This window comes from Poecile atricapillus, chromosome 39, assembly GCF_030490865.1.
Source record: "Poecile atricapillus isolate bPoeAtr1 chromosome 39, bPoeAtr1.hap1, whole genome shotgun sequence".
NCBI classification, from domain to species: Eukaryota; Metazoa; Chordata; class Aves; order Passeriformes; family Paridae; genus Poecile; species Poecile atricapillus.
The window spans coordinates 1,045,273-1,059,827 of record NC_081287.1 but is presented as its reverse complement, the minus strand read 5'-3'; the positions used below and the strand labels follow the sequence as shown (position 1 = coordinate 1,059,827).

Here is a 14,555-nt window from a genome sequence, read left to right as displayed (position 1 = left end):
ACCCCCCCAGACCTTCCCGGTGCCCCCCAGACCCCCGGGAACCCCCCCAGACCTTCCCGGTGCTCCAGAGACCCCCGGGAAGCCCCCAGATCCCCAGGAACCCCCCCCCAGACCCCCGGGAACCCCCCCAGACCTTCCCGGTGCTCCAGAGACCCCCAAGACCCCCTTTGCTCCCCGCAGGGGGGGGGTTATCCCGGCCCGTTAAACCCCGCCCACACCCGTTAAACCCCGCCCACACCCGTTAAACCCCGCCCCCGCTCAATGGCGCCATTATAACGCCCCGCCCCTTCCCCTAAGCCCCGCCCCCAAACCAAACCACGCCCACTCTCCCCACACTCGCGCGCTGATTGGCCGGAATGAATGACCACGCCCTCTAAAGCCCGCCCCCTGAAAGCCCCGCCCCCCCAGCATGGCGCTGTCCGCCCTGGAGCGGGACCCGGCGGGCGGGGGTCGCTTCGCCTCCGCCGTGCCCCCCCCGTGCCGCCGCCGGCCCTGCGCGCTCGGCGTGGACGAGGCGGGCCGGGGGGCCGGTGCTCGGTGAGCCCGGGGGCCCGCGGGAGCGGGGCGGGGGACGGGGGGCGGCTGCGTGTGGAGAGGAGGGGTCGCGGTGCCAGCGGGGGTTGAGTTTGGGGGTCCGGGGGTTTAGTCTGGGGGGCACGAGTTTGGGTGGGGAGGGGTCGCGGTGCACCGGGGGTTGAGTTTGGGGGTCCAGGGTTTGAGTGGGAGGGGTCCCGGTGCACCGGGGGTTGAGTTGGGGGGCCCGGGGTTTGGGTGGGAGGGGTCCCGGTGCACCCGGTATTGAGTTTGGGGGTCTGGGGTTTGGGTGGGGAGGATCCCGGTACACCCGGGATTGAGTTTGAGGGTCCAGGGTTTGAGTGGGAGGGGTCCCGGTGCACCGGGGGTTGGGTGGGAAGGGTCCCGGTGTACCGGGATTTGAAGGGGAGGGGTCCCGGTGCCATACCGGGGGGTTGAGTTTGGGGGTCCGGGAGTTGAGTGGGAGAGGTCCCGGTACACCCGGGACTGACTTTGGGGGTCCGGGGTTTCAGTGAGAGGGGTCCCGGTGCACCGGAGATTGAGTTTGGGGGTCCAGGAGTTTGAGTGGGGAGGGGTCCCGGTACACCCGGGATTGAGTTTGAGGGTCCAGGGTTTGAGTGGGAGGGGTCCCGGTGCACCGGGGGTTGGGTGGGAAGGGTCCCGGTGTACCGGGATTTGAAGGGGAGGGGTCGCGGTGCCAGCGGGGGTTGAGTTTGGGGGTCCGGGATCTGGGTGGGAGAGGTCCCGGTACACCCGGGATTGACTTTGGGGGTCCGGGAGTTCAGTGAGAGGCGTCCCGGTGCACCGGGGGTTGAGTTTGGAGGTCCAGGGGTTGAGTGGGAGGGGTCCCGGTGCCCCGGGGATTGAGTTTGGGGGTCCTGGGTTTGAGTGGGAGGGGTCCCGCTGCCCCGGGGATTGAGTTTGGGGGGTCCGGGTTTCAATGAGAGGGGTCCGGTGCCCCGGGGTTTCAATGGGAGAGGTCCCGGTGCCCCGGGTGTTGACTTTGGGGGTCCAGGAGTTCAGTGAGAGGGGTCCCGGTGCACCGGGGATTGAGTTTGGGGGTCCGGGAGTTGAGTGGGAGAGGTCCCGGTACACCGGGATTGACTTTGGGGGTCCAGGAGTTCAGTGAGAGGGGTCCCGGTGCACCGGGGGTTGAGTTTGGGGTCCAGGGGTTGAGTGGGAGGGGTCCCAGTGCCGCCGGGATTTGAAGGGGAGGGGTCCCGGTACACCCGGGACTGACTTTGGGGGTCCGGGGTTTCAATGGGAGGGGTCCCGGTGCCCGGGCTTTCAGTGGGAGGGGTCCCGGTGCCCCGGGGATTGAGTTTGAGGGTCCAGGGTTTGAGTGGGAGGGGTCCCGGTACACCCGGGATTGAGTTTGGGGGTTCGGGGTTTCAACGGGAGGGGTCCCGGTGTGCCTGGGTTTGGGTGGGAGGGGTCCCGGTGCCCCGGGGGTTGGGTGGGAGGGGTCCCGGTACACCCGGGATTGAGTTTGGGGGCCCGGAGTTCCAGTGGGAGGGGTCCCGGTGCCCTGGGGTTCCAGTGGGAGGGGTCCGGTGTACCGGGGATCGGGAAGGGGTCCCGGTGCCCCGGGGTTCCGGTGGGAGGGGTCCCGGTGTACCGGGGGTTGAGTTTGGAGGTCCGGGATTTGAATGGGAGGGGTCCCGGTGTACCGGGGATCGGGTGGGAGGGTTCCCGGTGTATCGGGATTTGAATGGGGGGGTTCCGGTGTACCGGGATTTGAAATGGGAGGGGTCCCCGGTGTACCGGGGGTCGGGTGGGAGGGGTCCCGGTGCCCGGGGTTCCGGTGGGAGGGGTCCCGTGCCCCGGGGATCGGGTGGGAGGGGTCCCGTGTAACCGGGATTTGAATGGGAGGGGTCCCGGTGCCTCGGGGTTCCGGTGGGAGGGGTCCCGGTGTACCGGGGGTTGTGTTGGGGGTCCGGGTGTTGAGTGGGAGGGGTCCCGGTGTACCGTGTTCTGAATGGGAGGGGTCCCGGTGCCCCGGGGATCGGGTGGGAGGGGTCCCCGGTGCCCCGGGGTTCCGGTGGGGAGGGTCCCGGTGTACCGGGGGCCGTTTCTCACGCCGTGCCCCCCAGGCCCGATGGTTTACGCCATCTGTTACTGCCCGAGGAGCAGCAGGAGGAGCTGCAGGCGCTGGGGCGGCAGGTGGGGGGGTCCCGGGGGTCCCGGGGGGTCCCGGGGGGGTTCCGGGGGTCCCGGGCTCGGGGGGGGTCCCGGGGGGGCGGGGGCGGGGGGCTCCGGGGGTCCCGGAGGGGTCCCGGGGGTGGGTGAAGCACGGGGGTGTCACAGAAAGGGGGAGTGGGAGCCTTGAGGGGAGGTTTGGGGGTCTCGGGGTTGGGTTTGGGGGTCTCGGGGTTGGGTTCGGGGTCTCGGGGCGGGTTGGGGGTTCCGCGGTTGGGTTTGGGGGTCTCGGGACGGGTTTGGGGTCTCGGGGCGGGTTTGGGGGGTCTCGGGGCGGGTTCGGGGGTCTCGGGGTTGGGTTCGGGGGTCTCGGGGTTGGGTTCGGGGGTCTCGGGGCGGGTTTGGGGGTCTCTGGGGTGGGTTTGGGGTCTCGGGGAGGGTTTGGGGGTCTCTGGGGTGGGTTTGGGGGGGGGTCTCGGGGCGGGTTTGGGGGTCTCTGGGGCGGGTATGGGGTCTCTGGGGTGGGTTTGGGGGTCTCGGGGTTGGGTTTGGGGGTCTCTGGGGTGGGTTTGGGGGGATCTCGGGGTTGGGTTTGGGGTCTCTGGGTGGGTTTGGGGGGATCTCGGGCAGGTTTTGGGGTCTCGGGTCTGGGTTTGGGGTCTCTGGGGGCGGGTTTGGGGGGGGTCTCGGGGCGGGTTTGGGGGTCTCTGGGGTGGGTTTGGGGGTTTCCAGGGGGGTCCCTCACCCCTTTGAGCCCCCAGACTCAAAGACGCTGTCGGAGGCGGAGCGGGAGCGGCGCTTCGGGCTCCTGGAGGCGGCGGAATCGGTGGGGTGGGCGCTGCAGGTGCTGCCCCCGACCACATTTCCCGCCTGCATGCAGCAGCGGTGAGACCCCCCGAGACCCCCTGAGACCCCCCGAAACCCCCCAAAACCCCCCCAAAACCCCCCAAAACCCCGATTCCTCTGCGACCCCCCCCCGACCCGCCCATCCCGGCTCCTGCCGTCCCATCTCCCGCCCCCTCCTCAATTTTTGGGGTGGTGGAGGGGGGAGGGAGGCGAACGCGGCTTCAAATTTGGGGGGTGGGGCTTCAAATTTGGGGGGTCGGCTTCCAATTTAGGGGGTGGGCTTCCAATTTGGGGGTGGTCTCCTCCCCCCAGAGCCAAGTACAACCTGAACGAGCTCTCGCACGACGCGGCCACGGAGCTGATCCAGTTCGCGCTCGATTCGGGTGGTCCAGGTGACCCAGGTGGGATTTTGGGGAGCCCTGGAGGGGTCCGGGTGGGATTTTGGGAGCCCTGGGGGGGCACCCCGGTTTTGGGGGGGGGTCCCCGCTTTGTTTTTCTCTCCTTTTGTGCCTCAGTTTCCCTCACGGGGTTGAGCGCTCGGGGGGGTGAGGGGGATACAAATTGGTTTGGGGGAGGGTCCGGGGGATTTTGGGGGTCCCAGGGTGATTTTGGGGGGTGGTCCCATGATGATTTTGGGGGTGGTTCCAGGGTGATTTTGGGGGTGGTCCCAGGGTGATTTTGGGGGTCCAGGGTGATTTTGGGGTTCCAGGTGATTTTGGGGGGTGGTCCCAGGGTGATTTGGGGGGCTCCGGGGGATTTTGGGGGGTGGTCCCAGGGTGATTTTGGGGGGTGGTCCCAGGGTGATTTGGGGGGTGGTCCCAGGGTGATTTTGGGGGGATCCCATGATGATTTTGGGGGTGGTCCCATGAGATTTTGGCGGGGGATCCCATGGTGATTTTGGGGGTCCCAGGGTGATTTTGGGGGGTCCCAGGGTGATTTTGGGGGGCTCCAGGGTGATTTCGGGGGTCCATGATGATTTTGGGGGGTGGTCCCAGGGTGATTTCAGGGGTCCCAGGGTGATTTGGGGGGTGGTCCCAGGGTGATTTTGGGGGTCCCAGGGTGATATCCCAGGGTGATTTTGGGGGGTGGTCCCAGGGTGATTTTGGGGGTGGTCCCAGGGTGATTTCGGGGGGTGGTCCCAGGGTGATTTTGGGGGTGGTCCCAGGGTGATTTCGGGGGGTGGTCCCAGGGTGATTTCGGTGGTCCCAGGGTGATTTTGGGGGTCCCATGATGATTTTGGGGGTGGTCCCAGGATGATTTCGGGGGGTCCCAGGGTGATTTTGGGGGTGGTCCCAGGGTGATTTGGGGGGTCCCAGGGTGATTTTGGGGGTCCCAGGGTGATTTTGGGGGGGTCCAGGGTGATTTCGGGGGTCCCAGGGTGATTTTGGGGGGCTCCAGGGGGATTTTGGGGTTCCCAGGGTGATTTTGGGGTTCCCAGGGTGATTTCGGGGGTCCCAGGGTGATTTTGGGGTTCCCAGGGTGATTTCGGGGGTCCCAGGGTGATTCTGGGGGGCTCCGGGGGTCCCGCAGGTGTTCGTGGACACGGTGGGGCCGGCGGACAAGTACGAGGCGAAGCTCCGGGGGCGTTTCCCGGGGCTGGGGGTCACCGTGCGCCCCAAAGCCGACGCCCTGTTCCCCGTGGTCAGCGCCGCCAGCATCTGCGCCAAGGTGAGACCCCCGGGACCCCTCCCCAAAAACAGCGAGACCCCTGGGACCCCTCCCCAAAAACAGAGAGAGCCCTGGGACCCCTCCCCAAAAACACTGATCCGCTCGGGATCCCTCCCCAAAAACAGAGAGACCCCCAGGACCCCTCCCCAAAAACACTGAGATACCCCGGGATCCCTCCCAAAAACAGAGAGACCCCCGGGACCCCTCCCCAAAAACAGAGAGAGCCCCAGGACCCCTCCCCAAAAACACTGAGATACCCCGGGATCCCTCCCCAAAACAGAGAGAGCCCCGGGACCCCTCCCATAAAAAACAGAGAGACCCCCGGGACCCCTCCCCAAAAACAGAGAGAGCCCCGGGACCCCTCCCCAAAACAGAGAGAGACCCCCGGGATCCCTCCCCAAAAACAGAGAGACCCCTGGGACCCCTCCCCAAAAACACCAAGACCCCACCCCCCAAAGCCTCTCAGGGCAAAGGGGGGCACGGGGGGGTCCTGGGGGGGTCCTGGGGGTCACAGGGGGGTCCTGGGGATGCTCTGGGGGGGTTCTGGGGGCACAGGGGGGTCCTGGGGGGATCCTGGGGGTGCTCTGGGGGGGCCCTGAGGGGCACTGGGGGGTCCTGGGGGTCACAGGGGGGTCCTGAGGGGCACAGGGGGTCCTGGGGGGGTCCTGGGGGTGCTCTGGGGGGGTCCTGGGGGTCACAGGGGGGTCCTGGGGGTCACAGGGGGGTCCTGGGGGGCACTGGGGGGTCCTGGGGGGCACAGGGGGGTCCTGGGGGTGCTCTGGTGGGGTCCTGGGGGGCACTGGGGGGGTCCTGGGGAACACAGGGGGGTCCTGGGGGTGCTCTGGGGGGGTCCTGGGGGGCACAGGGGGGTCCTGGGGGGCACAGGGGGGTCCTGGGGGGGTCCTGGGGGGCACAGGGGGGTCCTGGGGGCCACTGGGGGGTCCTGGGGGTGCTCTGGGGGGCACAGGGGGTCCTGGGGGTGCTTTGGGGGGGTCCTGGGGGGGCACAGGGGGGTCCTCGGGGTGCTCTGGGGGGGTCCAAACCCCTCAGAGCCCCCCCGTGCCCCCCTCAGGTCGCCCGGGACCGGGCCGTGCTCCACTGGAATTTCCTGGAGGATTTGGGGGACCCCGACCGCGATTTCGGCTCCGGGTACCCCAATGGTGAGAGCTGATGGGGGAGGGGCGGGGGGTTTTTGGGGAGGGGGGTTTCAGTTTTGGGGTGTCCCTGACACCCCCCTCCCCTCATTTTGCAGACCCCAAGACCAAGGAGTGGCTGAGGAGGAACCTGGAGCCGGTTTTTGGGTTCCCCCAAATCGTGAGGTTCAGCTGGGGGACGGCGCAGGCGCTGCTGCAGCAACGGGGGGTCCCGGTGGAGTGGTACGGGGGGGCACGGGGGGGTCCTGGGGGCACGGGGGGGTCCTGGGGGCACTGGGGGGGTCCTGGGGGGCACAGGGGGTCCTGGGGGGCACGGGGGGGTCCTGGGGGGGTTCTGGGGGGCACGGGGGGGGTCCTGGGGGGTCCTGGGGGTGGGAAAAAGGGGGGTCCTGGGGGGGTCCTGGGGGGTCCTGGGGGGGTCCGGGGGGGTCCTGGGGGGCACGGGGGGGTCCCAGTGCAGTGGTAGGGGGGGGCATGGGGGGGTCCTGGGGGATTCTGGGGGTCTGGGGAGTCCTGGGGGTGGGAAAAAGGGGGGTCCTGAGGGGGTCCTGGGGGGCACGGGGGGCACGGGGGGTCCGGGTGGAGTGGTACGGGGGGCACGGGGGGGTCCTGGGGGGGTCCTGGGGGGTCTTGGGGGGTCCTGGGGGGCACGGGAGAGTCCTGTGAGGTTCTGGGGGGGGTCCTGAGGGGGAAAAGGGGGTTCTGGGGGGTCCTGGGGGGCACGGGGGGTCCGGGTGGAGTGGTACAGGGGGCACTGGGGGGTCCTGGGGGATTCTGGGGGTCCTGGGGGGGTCCTGGGGGGGTTCTGGGGGGTCCTGGGGGGGTCCTGGGGGTGGGAAAAAGGGGGTCCTGGTGCAGGGGGGTGGGGGCAGGGGGGTTCTGGGGGGCACTGGGGGGTCTGGGGGTCCTGGGAGCCGGGGGTCTGGTGAGTGGAGGGGGGCACTGGGGGGGTCTGGGGGGGCATGGGGGCGTCCTGGGGGTCCTGGGGGGGGGAAAAAGGGGGTCCTGGGGGTCCTGGGAGGGTCCTGGGGGGGAAAAGGGGGTCCTGGGGGGGTCCTGGTGGGTCCTGGGGGGTTCTGGGGGGTCCTGGCAGGCACGGGGGGGTCCCGGTGCAGTGGTACAGGGGGCCCTGGGGGGGTTCTGGGGGATCTTGGGGGGTCCTGGGGGGGTCCTGGAGGGCAGGGGGGGTCCCGGTGCAGTTGTAGGGGGGCACAGAGGGGTCCTGGGGGGTCCTGGGGGGGCACAGGGGGGTCCTGGGGGGGTCCTGGGGGTCCCTGTGGAACTTGGGGGGGTCCTGGGGGGGGGGTCCCAGCAGGAGGGGACGCATTGAGCGGGGGGAGGGGTGAGGATGGGGGAGGGGGGGACATTTCTACCCCCCCAACCCCCCCCCCCCGTGCCCCTCCCCCCCCCCCAGGGCTGACGAGGACCCCCCAGGAGACCCCCAAGGCCCCCCCTCGGTGCTGCCCTTCCTCAGCCTCAGCCCCCCCCGGCGCCTCCCCCACCGATTCTTCCGCGAGCGCAGCCTGAGACCCCTGAGCCAGCTCTGACCCCTCCCCAAAATGGGGACCCCTCCCCAAAGCGGGGACCCCAAAATCGCCTGGATCTTCTCTAATAAAGAATTTTTTTCTAATAAAGAATTTTTTCCAATAAAGAATTTTTTTTCTAATAAACAATTTTTTTCTAATAAACAATTTTTTTCTAATAAACAATTTTTTTCTAATAAACAATTTTTTTTTTAATAATAAAGAATTTTAAAACACTCCCCGCCCCCGAATCTTTTTTATTTGTTAATAATGTTCGTTTTTAATTAACTTTAACTGATTTTAAATGTAATGATTTTGCATGTATAATGTAAAAAAAAAAATTAAATTATATATATATATATTATACATATACATATATTTATATTCTATAAATTATATATATACATTATATATATAATTTATATTTCTATAAATTATAATTTATGTGTTGTGGTTTATTATAATGCAGTACAGTAAAAATTTAACAAGAAAATATTTTTTTAAATTTGCTGGTTTTATGAATAACAAAATACAAGTATTTATATATAATATATTATACAAATTATATATAAATCAATTATTTATATAAACCGGAATTTATTTATATTATAACTTATTATAATTCACTTTAATAATTATGATTTATATATTATAATTTATGATTTAATAGAATAAAAAATTCATTAAAATGATTTCTTTGGGGGGGGGTCCGTGCCCCCCCCAGCTCAAGTCCCTCCCCCCATGGGGGGAGGGGAACGTGCCCCCCCCCTCCCCCCCCCCCCCCCGTTAATCAGCCCTGGCCGAACGCCTGGAACCTTCCTTGTCCTCAATCCCCGGGGATTAAGGGGTTAATCCGGGGGGGGGGGGAGGGGCTAATCTGGGGGTGGGGGAGGGGTCACACGGGGCCGCAGGGGGGGGGGGGGGTCACGGTGCAGACCCCTCCCCCCATTTCAGAGACCCCTCCCCCATTTCCAAGACCCCTCCCCCATTTCAGAGACCCCTCCCCCCATTTCCAGGACCCCTCCCCCATTTCAGAGACCCCTCCCCATCTCAAAGACCCCTCCCCCATTTCCAAGACCCCTCCCCCATTTGAGACCCCTCCCCCATTTCCAAGACCCCTCCCCCATTTCAGAGACCCCTCCCCATTTCAGAGACCCCTCCCCCATTTCAGACCCCTCCCCCCATTTCCAAGACCCCTCCCCCATTTCCGAGACCCCTCCCCCCATTTCAGAGACCCCTCCCCCATTTCAGAGACCCCTCCCCCATTTCCAAGACCCCTCCCCCATTTTCCCCAAGACCCCTCCCCCATTTCAGAGACCCCTCCCCCATTTCCAGGACCCCTCCCCCATTTCAGAGACCCCTCCCCCCATTTCAGAGACCCCTCCCCCATTTCCGAGACCCCTCCCCCATTTCCAAGACCCCTCCCCCCATTCCAGCACCGCGGACAGCGGGGATTGGGGGAGGGGCAGCGGAGCCGCCCCCCCGCCAGGGGGCGCCCTCGTTCCGGGGTGGGCGTGGCCTGGGAGGGCGTGGCTTTGTGGGCGTGGCTTTAATGGGCGTGGCCCGAGGGGCGGGGCCGGGGCGGGGCCTCCCGGGGGTCCCGGGCGATGGCGGAGGGCGGCTGAAAGGGGGGGGGGCTGCGGGTACCGGGGGCTGCGGGGGGGGAGGGGGGGACAGCGAGGCCGGGACCCCCCCCCGGCACCGGCAGGGCCGACATGGACGATTCGGGAGTGATCCGGCGGCGGCGGCTGCAGGTACCGGCAGCGGTTCGGTACCGGGAGGGGATCGGTACCGGGAGAGGATCGGTACCGGGAGGGGATCGGTACCGGGAGCGGTTCGGTACAGGGAGGGGAACGGTACCGGGAGAGGAACGGTACCGGAGAGGATCGGTACCGGGAGCGGTTCGGTACCGGGAGGAGATCCGTACCGGGAGGGGATCGGTACCGGCAGCGGTTCCGTACCGGGAGGGATCGGAGGATGCGGAGATCGGTACCGGAGGGGCTCAATGAGATGGGTGGGGGGGCCGGGGGTTCGGTACCGGGTACCGCAGGGGGGATGTCGGTACCGGAGGATCCGAGGATCGGTACCGCGGGATGCGGGGATCGGTACCGGAGGATGCAGGGGTCGGTACCGGAGGATGCAGGGAGCGGTACCGGGGGATACAGGGGTCGGTACCGGAGGATCCGAGGATCGGTACCGGGGGATGCGGGGATCGGTACCGGAGGATGCGGGGGAATTCAGGGATCGGTACCGGGAGATGTGGAGATCGGTACCAGAGGATGCGGGGATCGGTACCGGGGGATGCAGGGGTCGGTACCGGAGGATGCGGGGATCGGTCCCGCTGTGCCCGGGAAGCGGCGGGGGGTCGGTGATGCGGTGACGGGATCGCTACCGGCGGGATTGGATCGGTACCGGGGACTGCAGGCCCATCCGCAGGGCGCTACCGGGCGGTACCGGGGGGGGATCAGCGCATCCCCGGTACCGGGAAGGTCGCTCCGGGCGCGGCCGGCACCGGGCGGGGGGGGGGGGGGGCGATGCGGGCCCGGTACCGGAGGGCGTTACGGGGCCGGGGAGGGCGGACCGGGACCGGCTGACCCGGCGGGGTTCGGACACCGGGCGAGGTTCGGCGGCCGCGGTTCCCCCTCCCCCCGTCCCCTCCCCAAACGCTGCTGCGGGGTTGGGGAGGGGTCGTTCCGGTGTGTCCGGTTGGGGCGGGGGGCTCCGGGCCGCCCCCCACCCGGTGCCGCTGTTCCAGAAGGAGCTGCCGCTGCCTCGGAAGAGCAGCAGGTGAGACCCCCCCCAACCCCACCCCAGAGCCCCCCACCCACCCCAGAGCCCCCCAAACCCCGCCCCTGGCCCCGCCCACTGCAGCCGCCGCGGCCCCCCCCCGACCCCCCCGCCCCGCCGCCGCCCCGGACCCCCCGGAACCCCCCCCGGAGCCCCCCGGTGCCGATCCCGGTGCGCAGCAGAATGTTCCGCCGCACCAAGAGGTACCGGGGGGGGCGGCTCGGCCTTCCTCCCGCGCCGCCGGCGTCGTCAGCCTTCATCATCATCATCATCATCCCCATCCTCATCATCCTCATCATCCCCATCCTCATCCTCCTCTCCATCGTCAGCCTTCATCATCATCATCATCCCCATCCTCATCATCCTCTCCATCCTCATCCCCATCCTCATCCTCCTCTCCATCGTCAGCCTTCATCATCATCTCCATCCTCATCCCTATCCTCACCGTCCTCATCATCCTCCTCTCCACCCTCATCCTCATCCTCATCCTCATCCTCATCCTCATCCTCATCCTCATCCTCATCCTCATCCTCATCCCCTCTCCATCCTCATCCTCCCCTCTCCCCCCTCCTTCCTCACCCTCCATCTCCATCCTCATCCTCCCCCGACCCCCCCCTCTCCCGACCCCCCCATTCTCGCCCCTCGCCATTTTTCCGGGGGGGGTGGGGGGTGGGAGGGAGGGGTCTGTGGGTGCCCCCAGCGCGGGGGGGGGTCTGGGTGGGGGGGTCCTGATGTGGGTGGGGGTCTCACGACCCCCCCCCAGCTGCCGCACGAGCAACCGGAAGAGCCTGATCCTGACCAGCACCTCCCCCACCCTCCGCGGCCCCACTCGCCGCTGCCCGGACACATCGGTGAGACCCCCGGACCCCCCCCCAAATGTCCGTGACACCCCGGGTGTCCCTGACCCCCCGGACCCCCCCCCAAATATCCCCGACCCCCCCCGGGTGTCCCCTGACCCCCCGGACCCCCCCCCAAATATCCCCTGACCCCCCCCGGGTGTCCCCTGACCCCCCGGACCCCCCCCCAAATGTCCGTGACACCCCGGCTGTCCCCTGACCCCCCCCGGGTGTCCCCTGACCCCCCCGGGTGTCCCCTGACCCCCCCGGACCCCCCCCCAAATATCCCCGACACCCCCGGGTGTCCCTGACCCCCCCCCAAATATCCCCTGACCCCCCCCGGGTGTCCCCTGACCCCCCGGACCCCCCCCCAAATATCCCCGGACCCCCCCCCAAATGTCCCGACCCCCCCCCGGGTGTCCCCTGACCCCCCCCCCAAATATCCCGGACCCCCCCCCCCAAATGTCCCCGACCCCCCCCGGGTGTCCCCTGACCCCCCCCCACCCTCCTCACAGAGCCCGCGACCCCTCCCCAGCGCCCTCCAGACCCTCCCGGTGTCCCCAAATCCCCCCCAGCGTCCCCTGACCCCTCCCCAATGTCCCCAACCCCTCCCCGGGACCCTGGGGGTGTCCCCAAAGCCCCCCCAAATCCCCCGACCCCTCCCCAATGTCCCCAACCCCCTCCGGGGACCCCTGGGGATGTCCCCAATGCCCCCCGACCCCTCCCCAATGTCCCCAACCCCTTCCGGGGACCCCTGGGGATGTCCCCAATGCCCCCCAACCCCTCCCCCATGTCCCCAGCCCTCCCCGGGACCCTGGGGGTGTCCCCAAAGCCCCCCCAGTTCCCCCCGACCCCTCCCCAATGTCCCCAACCCCTCCCCGGGACTCCTGGGGGTGTCCCCAATGCCCCCCCAAGGCCCCCTCAGGCCCCTGGGGGTGTCCCCAATGCCCCCCGCCCCCCCCAATGTCCCCAACCCCTCCCCGGGGACCCCTGGGGGTGTCCCCAAAGCCCCCCCAAGGCCCCCTCAGGCCCCTGGGGGTGTCCCCAATGCCCCCCGCCCCCTCCCGATGTCCCCAACCTCCCCCCCAAAATCCCCAAACCCCCCCAAATGGACCCTCAAAAACCCCCTCGGACCCCCCCAAACTGCTGGGACCCCTCCCCAAATCCCCGGGGTCCCTCCCTGACCCCCCCCCCCCCCACCCCGGGGTGGTTCCCGTTCGTTTGGCCCCGCCCACAAGCGGGAGGGGCGTGGCTTAGCAGGGCGTGGCGGGTGACGTCACCCTCACCTGTGCGCCCCCCGGGCAGGGAGCAGCCCCCTGGACAGCCCCCGCAACTTCTCACCCAGCGCCCCCGCGCACTTCTCCTTCGCCTCCTCCCGCAGGTGAGGGGGGGACGGGGGGTCTGGGGGGGTCCCCAATGTCCAGTGAGTGACCCCAATGTCCGGGGGTGTCCCCAATGTGTGACCCCAATGTCCAGTGAGTGACCCCAATGTCCAGGAGTGACCCCAATGTCCAGTGAGTGACCCCAATGTGTGACCCCAATGTCCGGGGGAGTCCCAATGTCCAGGGGTGTCCCCAATGTCCAGAGGGTGACCCCAATGAGTGTCCCCAATGTCCGGGGGTGTCCCCAATGAGTGTCCCCAATGTCCAGTGAGTGACCCCAATGTCCCGAAGGTGACCCCAATGTCCGGGGGTGACCTCAATGTCCGGGGGTGCCCCCAATGTCCAGGAGTGACCCCAATGTCCAGGAGTGACCCCAATGTCCGGGGGTGTCCCCAGTGTCCAGGGGGTGACCTCAATGTCCAGGGGTGTCCCAATGTGTGACCCCAATGTCCAGGAGTGACCCCAATGTCCAGTGTGTGACCCCAATGTGTGACCCCAATGTCCGGGGGTGTCCCCAATGTCCAGTGAGTGACCCCAATGTCCAGTGAGGGACCCCAATGTCCGGGGGTGACCCCAATGTCCAGTGAGTGACCCCAATGTCCGGGGGTGACCCCAATGTCCAGGGGTGTCCCCAATGAGTGTCCCCAATGTCCAGTGAGTGACCCCAATGTCCCGAAGGTGACCCCAATGTCCGGGGTGACCTCAATGTCCAGGGGTGTCCCCAATGTCCAGGAGTGACCCCAGTGTCCAGGAGTGACCCCAGTGTCCAGGGGTGACCCCAATGTCCAGGGGTGTCCCCAATGTCCAGGAGTGACCCCAATGTCCAGTGAGTGACCCCAGTGTCCAGGGGTGACCCCAATGTCCAGGGGTGACCCCAATGTCCAGTGAGTGTCTCCAGTGTCCAGGAGTGACCCCAGTGTCCAGGGGTGACCCCAATGTCCAGGGGTGACCCCAATGTCCAGTGAGTGTCTCCAGTGTCCAGGAGTGACCCCAGTGTCCAGGGGTGACCCCAATGTCCAGGGGTGACCCCAATGTCCAGTGAGTGTCCCCAATGTCCAGTGAGTGACCCCAATGTCCAGGAGTGTCCCCAATGTCCAGGAGTGACCCCAATGTCCGGGGGTGTCCCCAATGTGTGACCCCAATGTCCAGGAGTGACCCCAATGTCCGGGAGTGACCCCAATGTCCGGGGGTGTCCCCAGTGTCCAGTGAGTGACCCCAATGTCCAGGGGTGTCCCCAGTGTCCGGGGGTGTCCCCAATGTGTGACCCCAATGTCCGGGGGTGACCCCAATGTCCAGTGAGTGACCCCAATGTGTGACCCCAATGTCCGGGGGTGTCCCCAATGTCCAGTGAGTGACCCAATGTCCAGTGAGTGACCCCAATGTCCGGGGGTGTCCCCAATGTCCAGTGAGGGACCCCAATGTCCGGGGGTGTCCCCAATGTCCGGGGGTGTCCCCAATGAGTGTCCCCAATGTCCAGTGAGTGACCCCAATGTCCCGAAGGTGACCCCAATGTCCGGGGGTGTCCCCAGTGTCCGGGTGGTGTCCCCAATGTCCAGGAGTGACCCCAATGTCCAGTGAGTGACCCCAATGTCCAGGAGTGACCCCAATGTCCGGGGGTGTCCCCAATGTCTGGGACCGGGGGTGTCCCCAATGTCCCGAAGGTGTCCCCAATGTCCAGGGGGTGTA

At 66.6% G+C, this 14,555-nt stretch overlaps 3 protein-coding genes across 3 annotated transcripts in view; all 3 read left to right on the top strand.

The window, feature by feature from the left end:
* Positions 1–405: 405 nt before the first annotated feature.
* RNASEH2A (ribonuclease H2 subunit A) lies at positions 406–7,934 on the top strand. Its single transcript, XM_058861707.1, is given in 9 exon segments — positions 406–537; positions 2,628–2,697; positions 3,389–3,558; positions 3,832–3,904; positions 3,906–3,920; positions 5,050–5,187; positions 6,260–6,347; positions 6,440–6,563; positions 7,756–7,934. Coding segments are annotated over 9 exon segments (939 nt in total). The 5' UTR covers positions 406–409; the 3' UTR covers positions 7,889–7,934.
* Positions 7,935–9,550: 1,616 nt separating this feature from the next.
* Positions 9,551–12,989, top strand: LOC131591225 (microtubule-associated serine/threonine-protein kinase 3-like). Its single transcript, XM_058861706.1, has 5 exons — positions 9,551–9,618; positions 10,620–10,651; positions 11,415–11,502; positions 12,793–12,868; positions 12,964–12,989. The coding sequence occupies exons 1-5, from the start codon at positions 9,580–9,582 to the stop codon at positions 12,987–12,989; spliced, it is 261 nt and encodes an 86-aa protein (XP_058717689.1). The 5' UTR covers positions 9,551–9,579.
* A 1,149-nt stretch (positions 12,990–14,138) lies between these two features.
* MAST1 (microtubule associated serine/threonine kinase 1) overlaps positions 14,139–14,555 on the top strand; it is a 19,041-nt gene continuing 18,624 nt past the window's right edge. Inside the window, 1 exon segment of the mRNA XM_058861705.1 lies at positions 14,139–14,164. Coding sequence (XP_058717688.1) covers positions 14,139–14,164 — 26 coding nt within the window.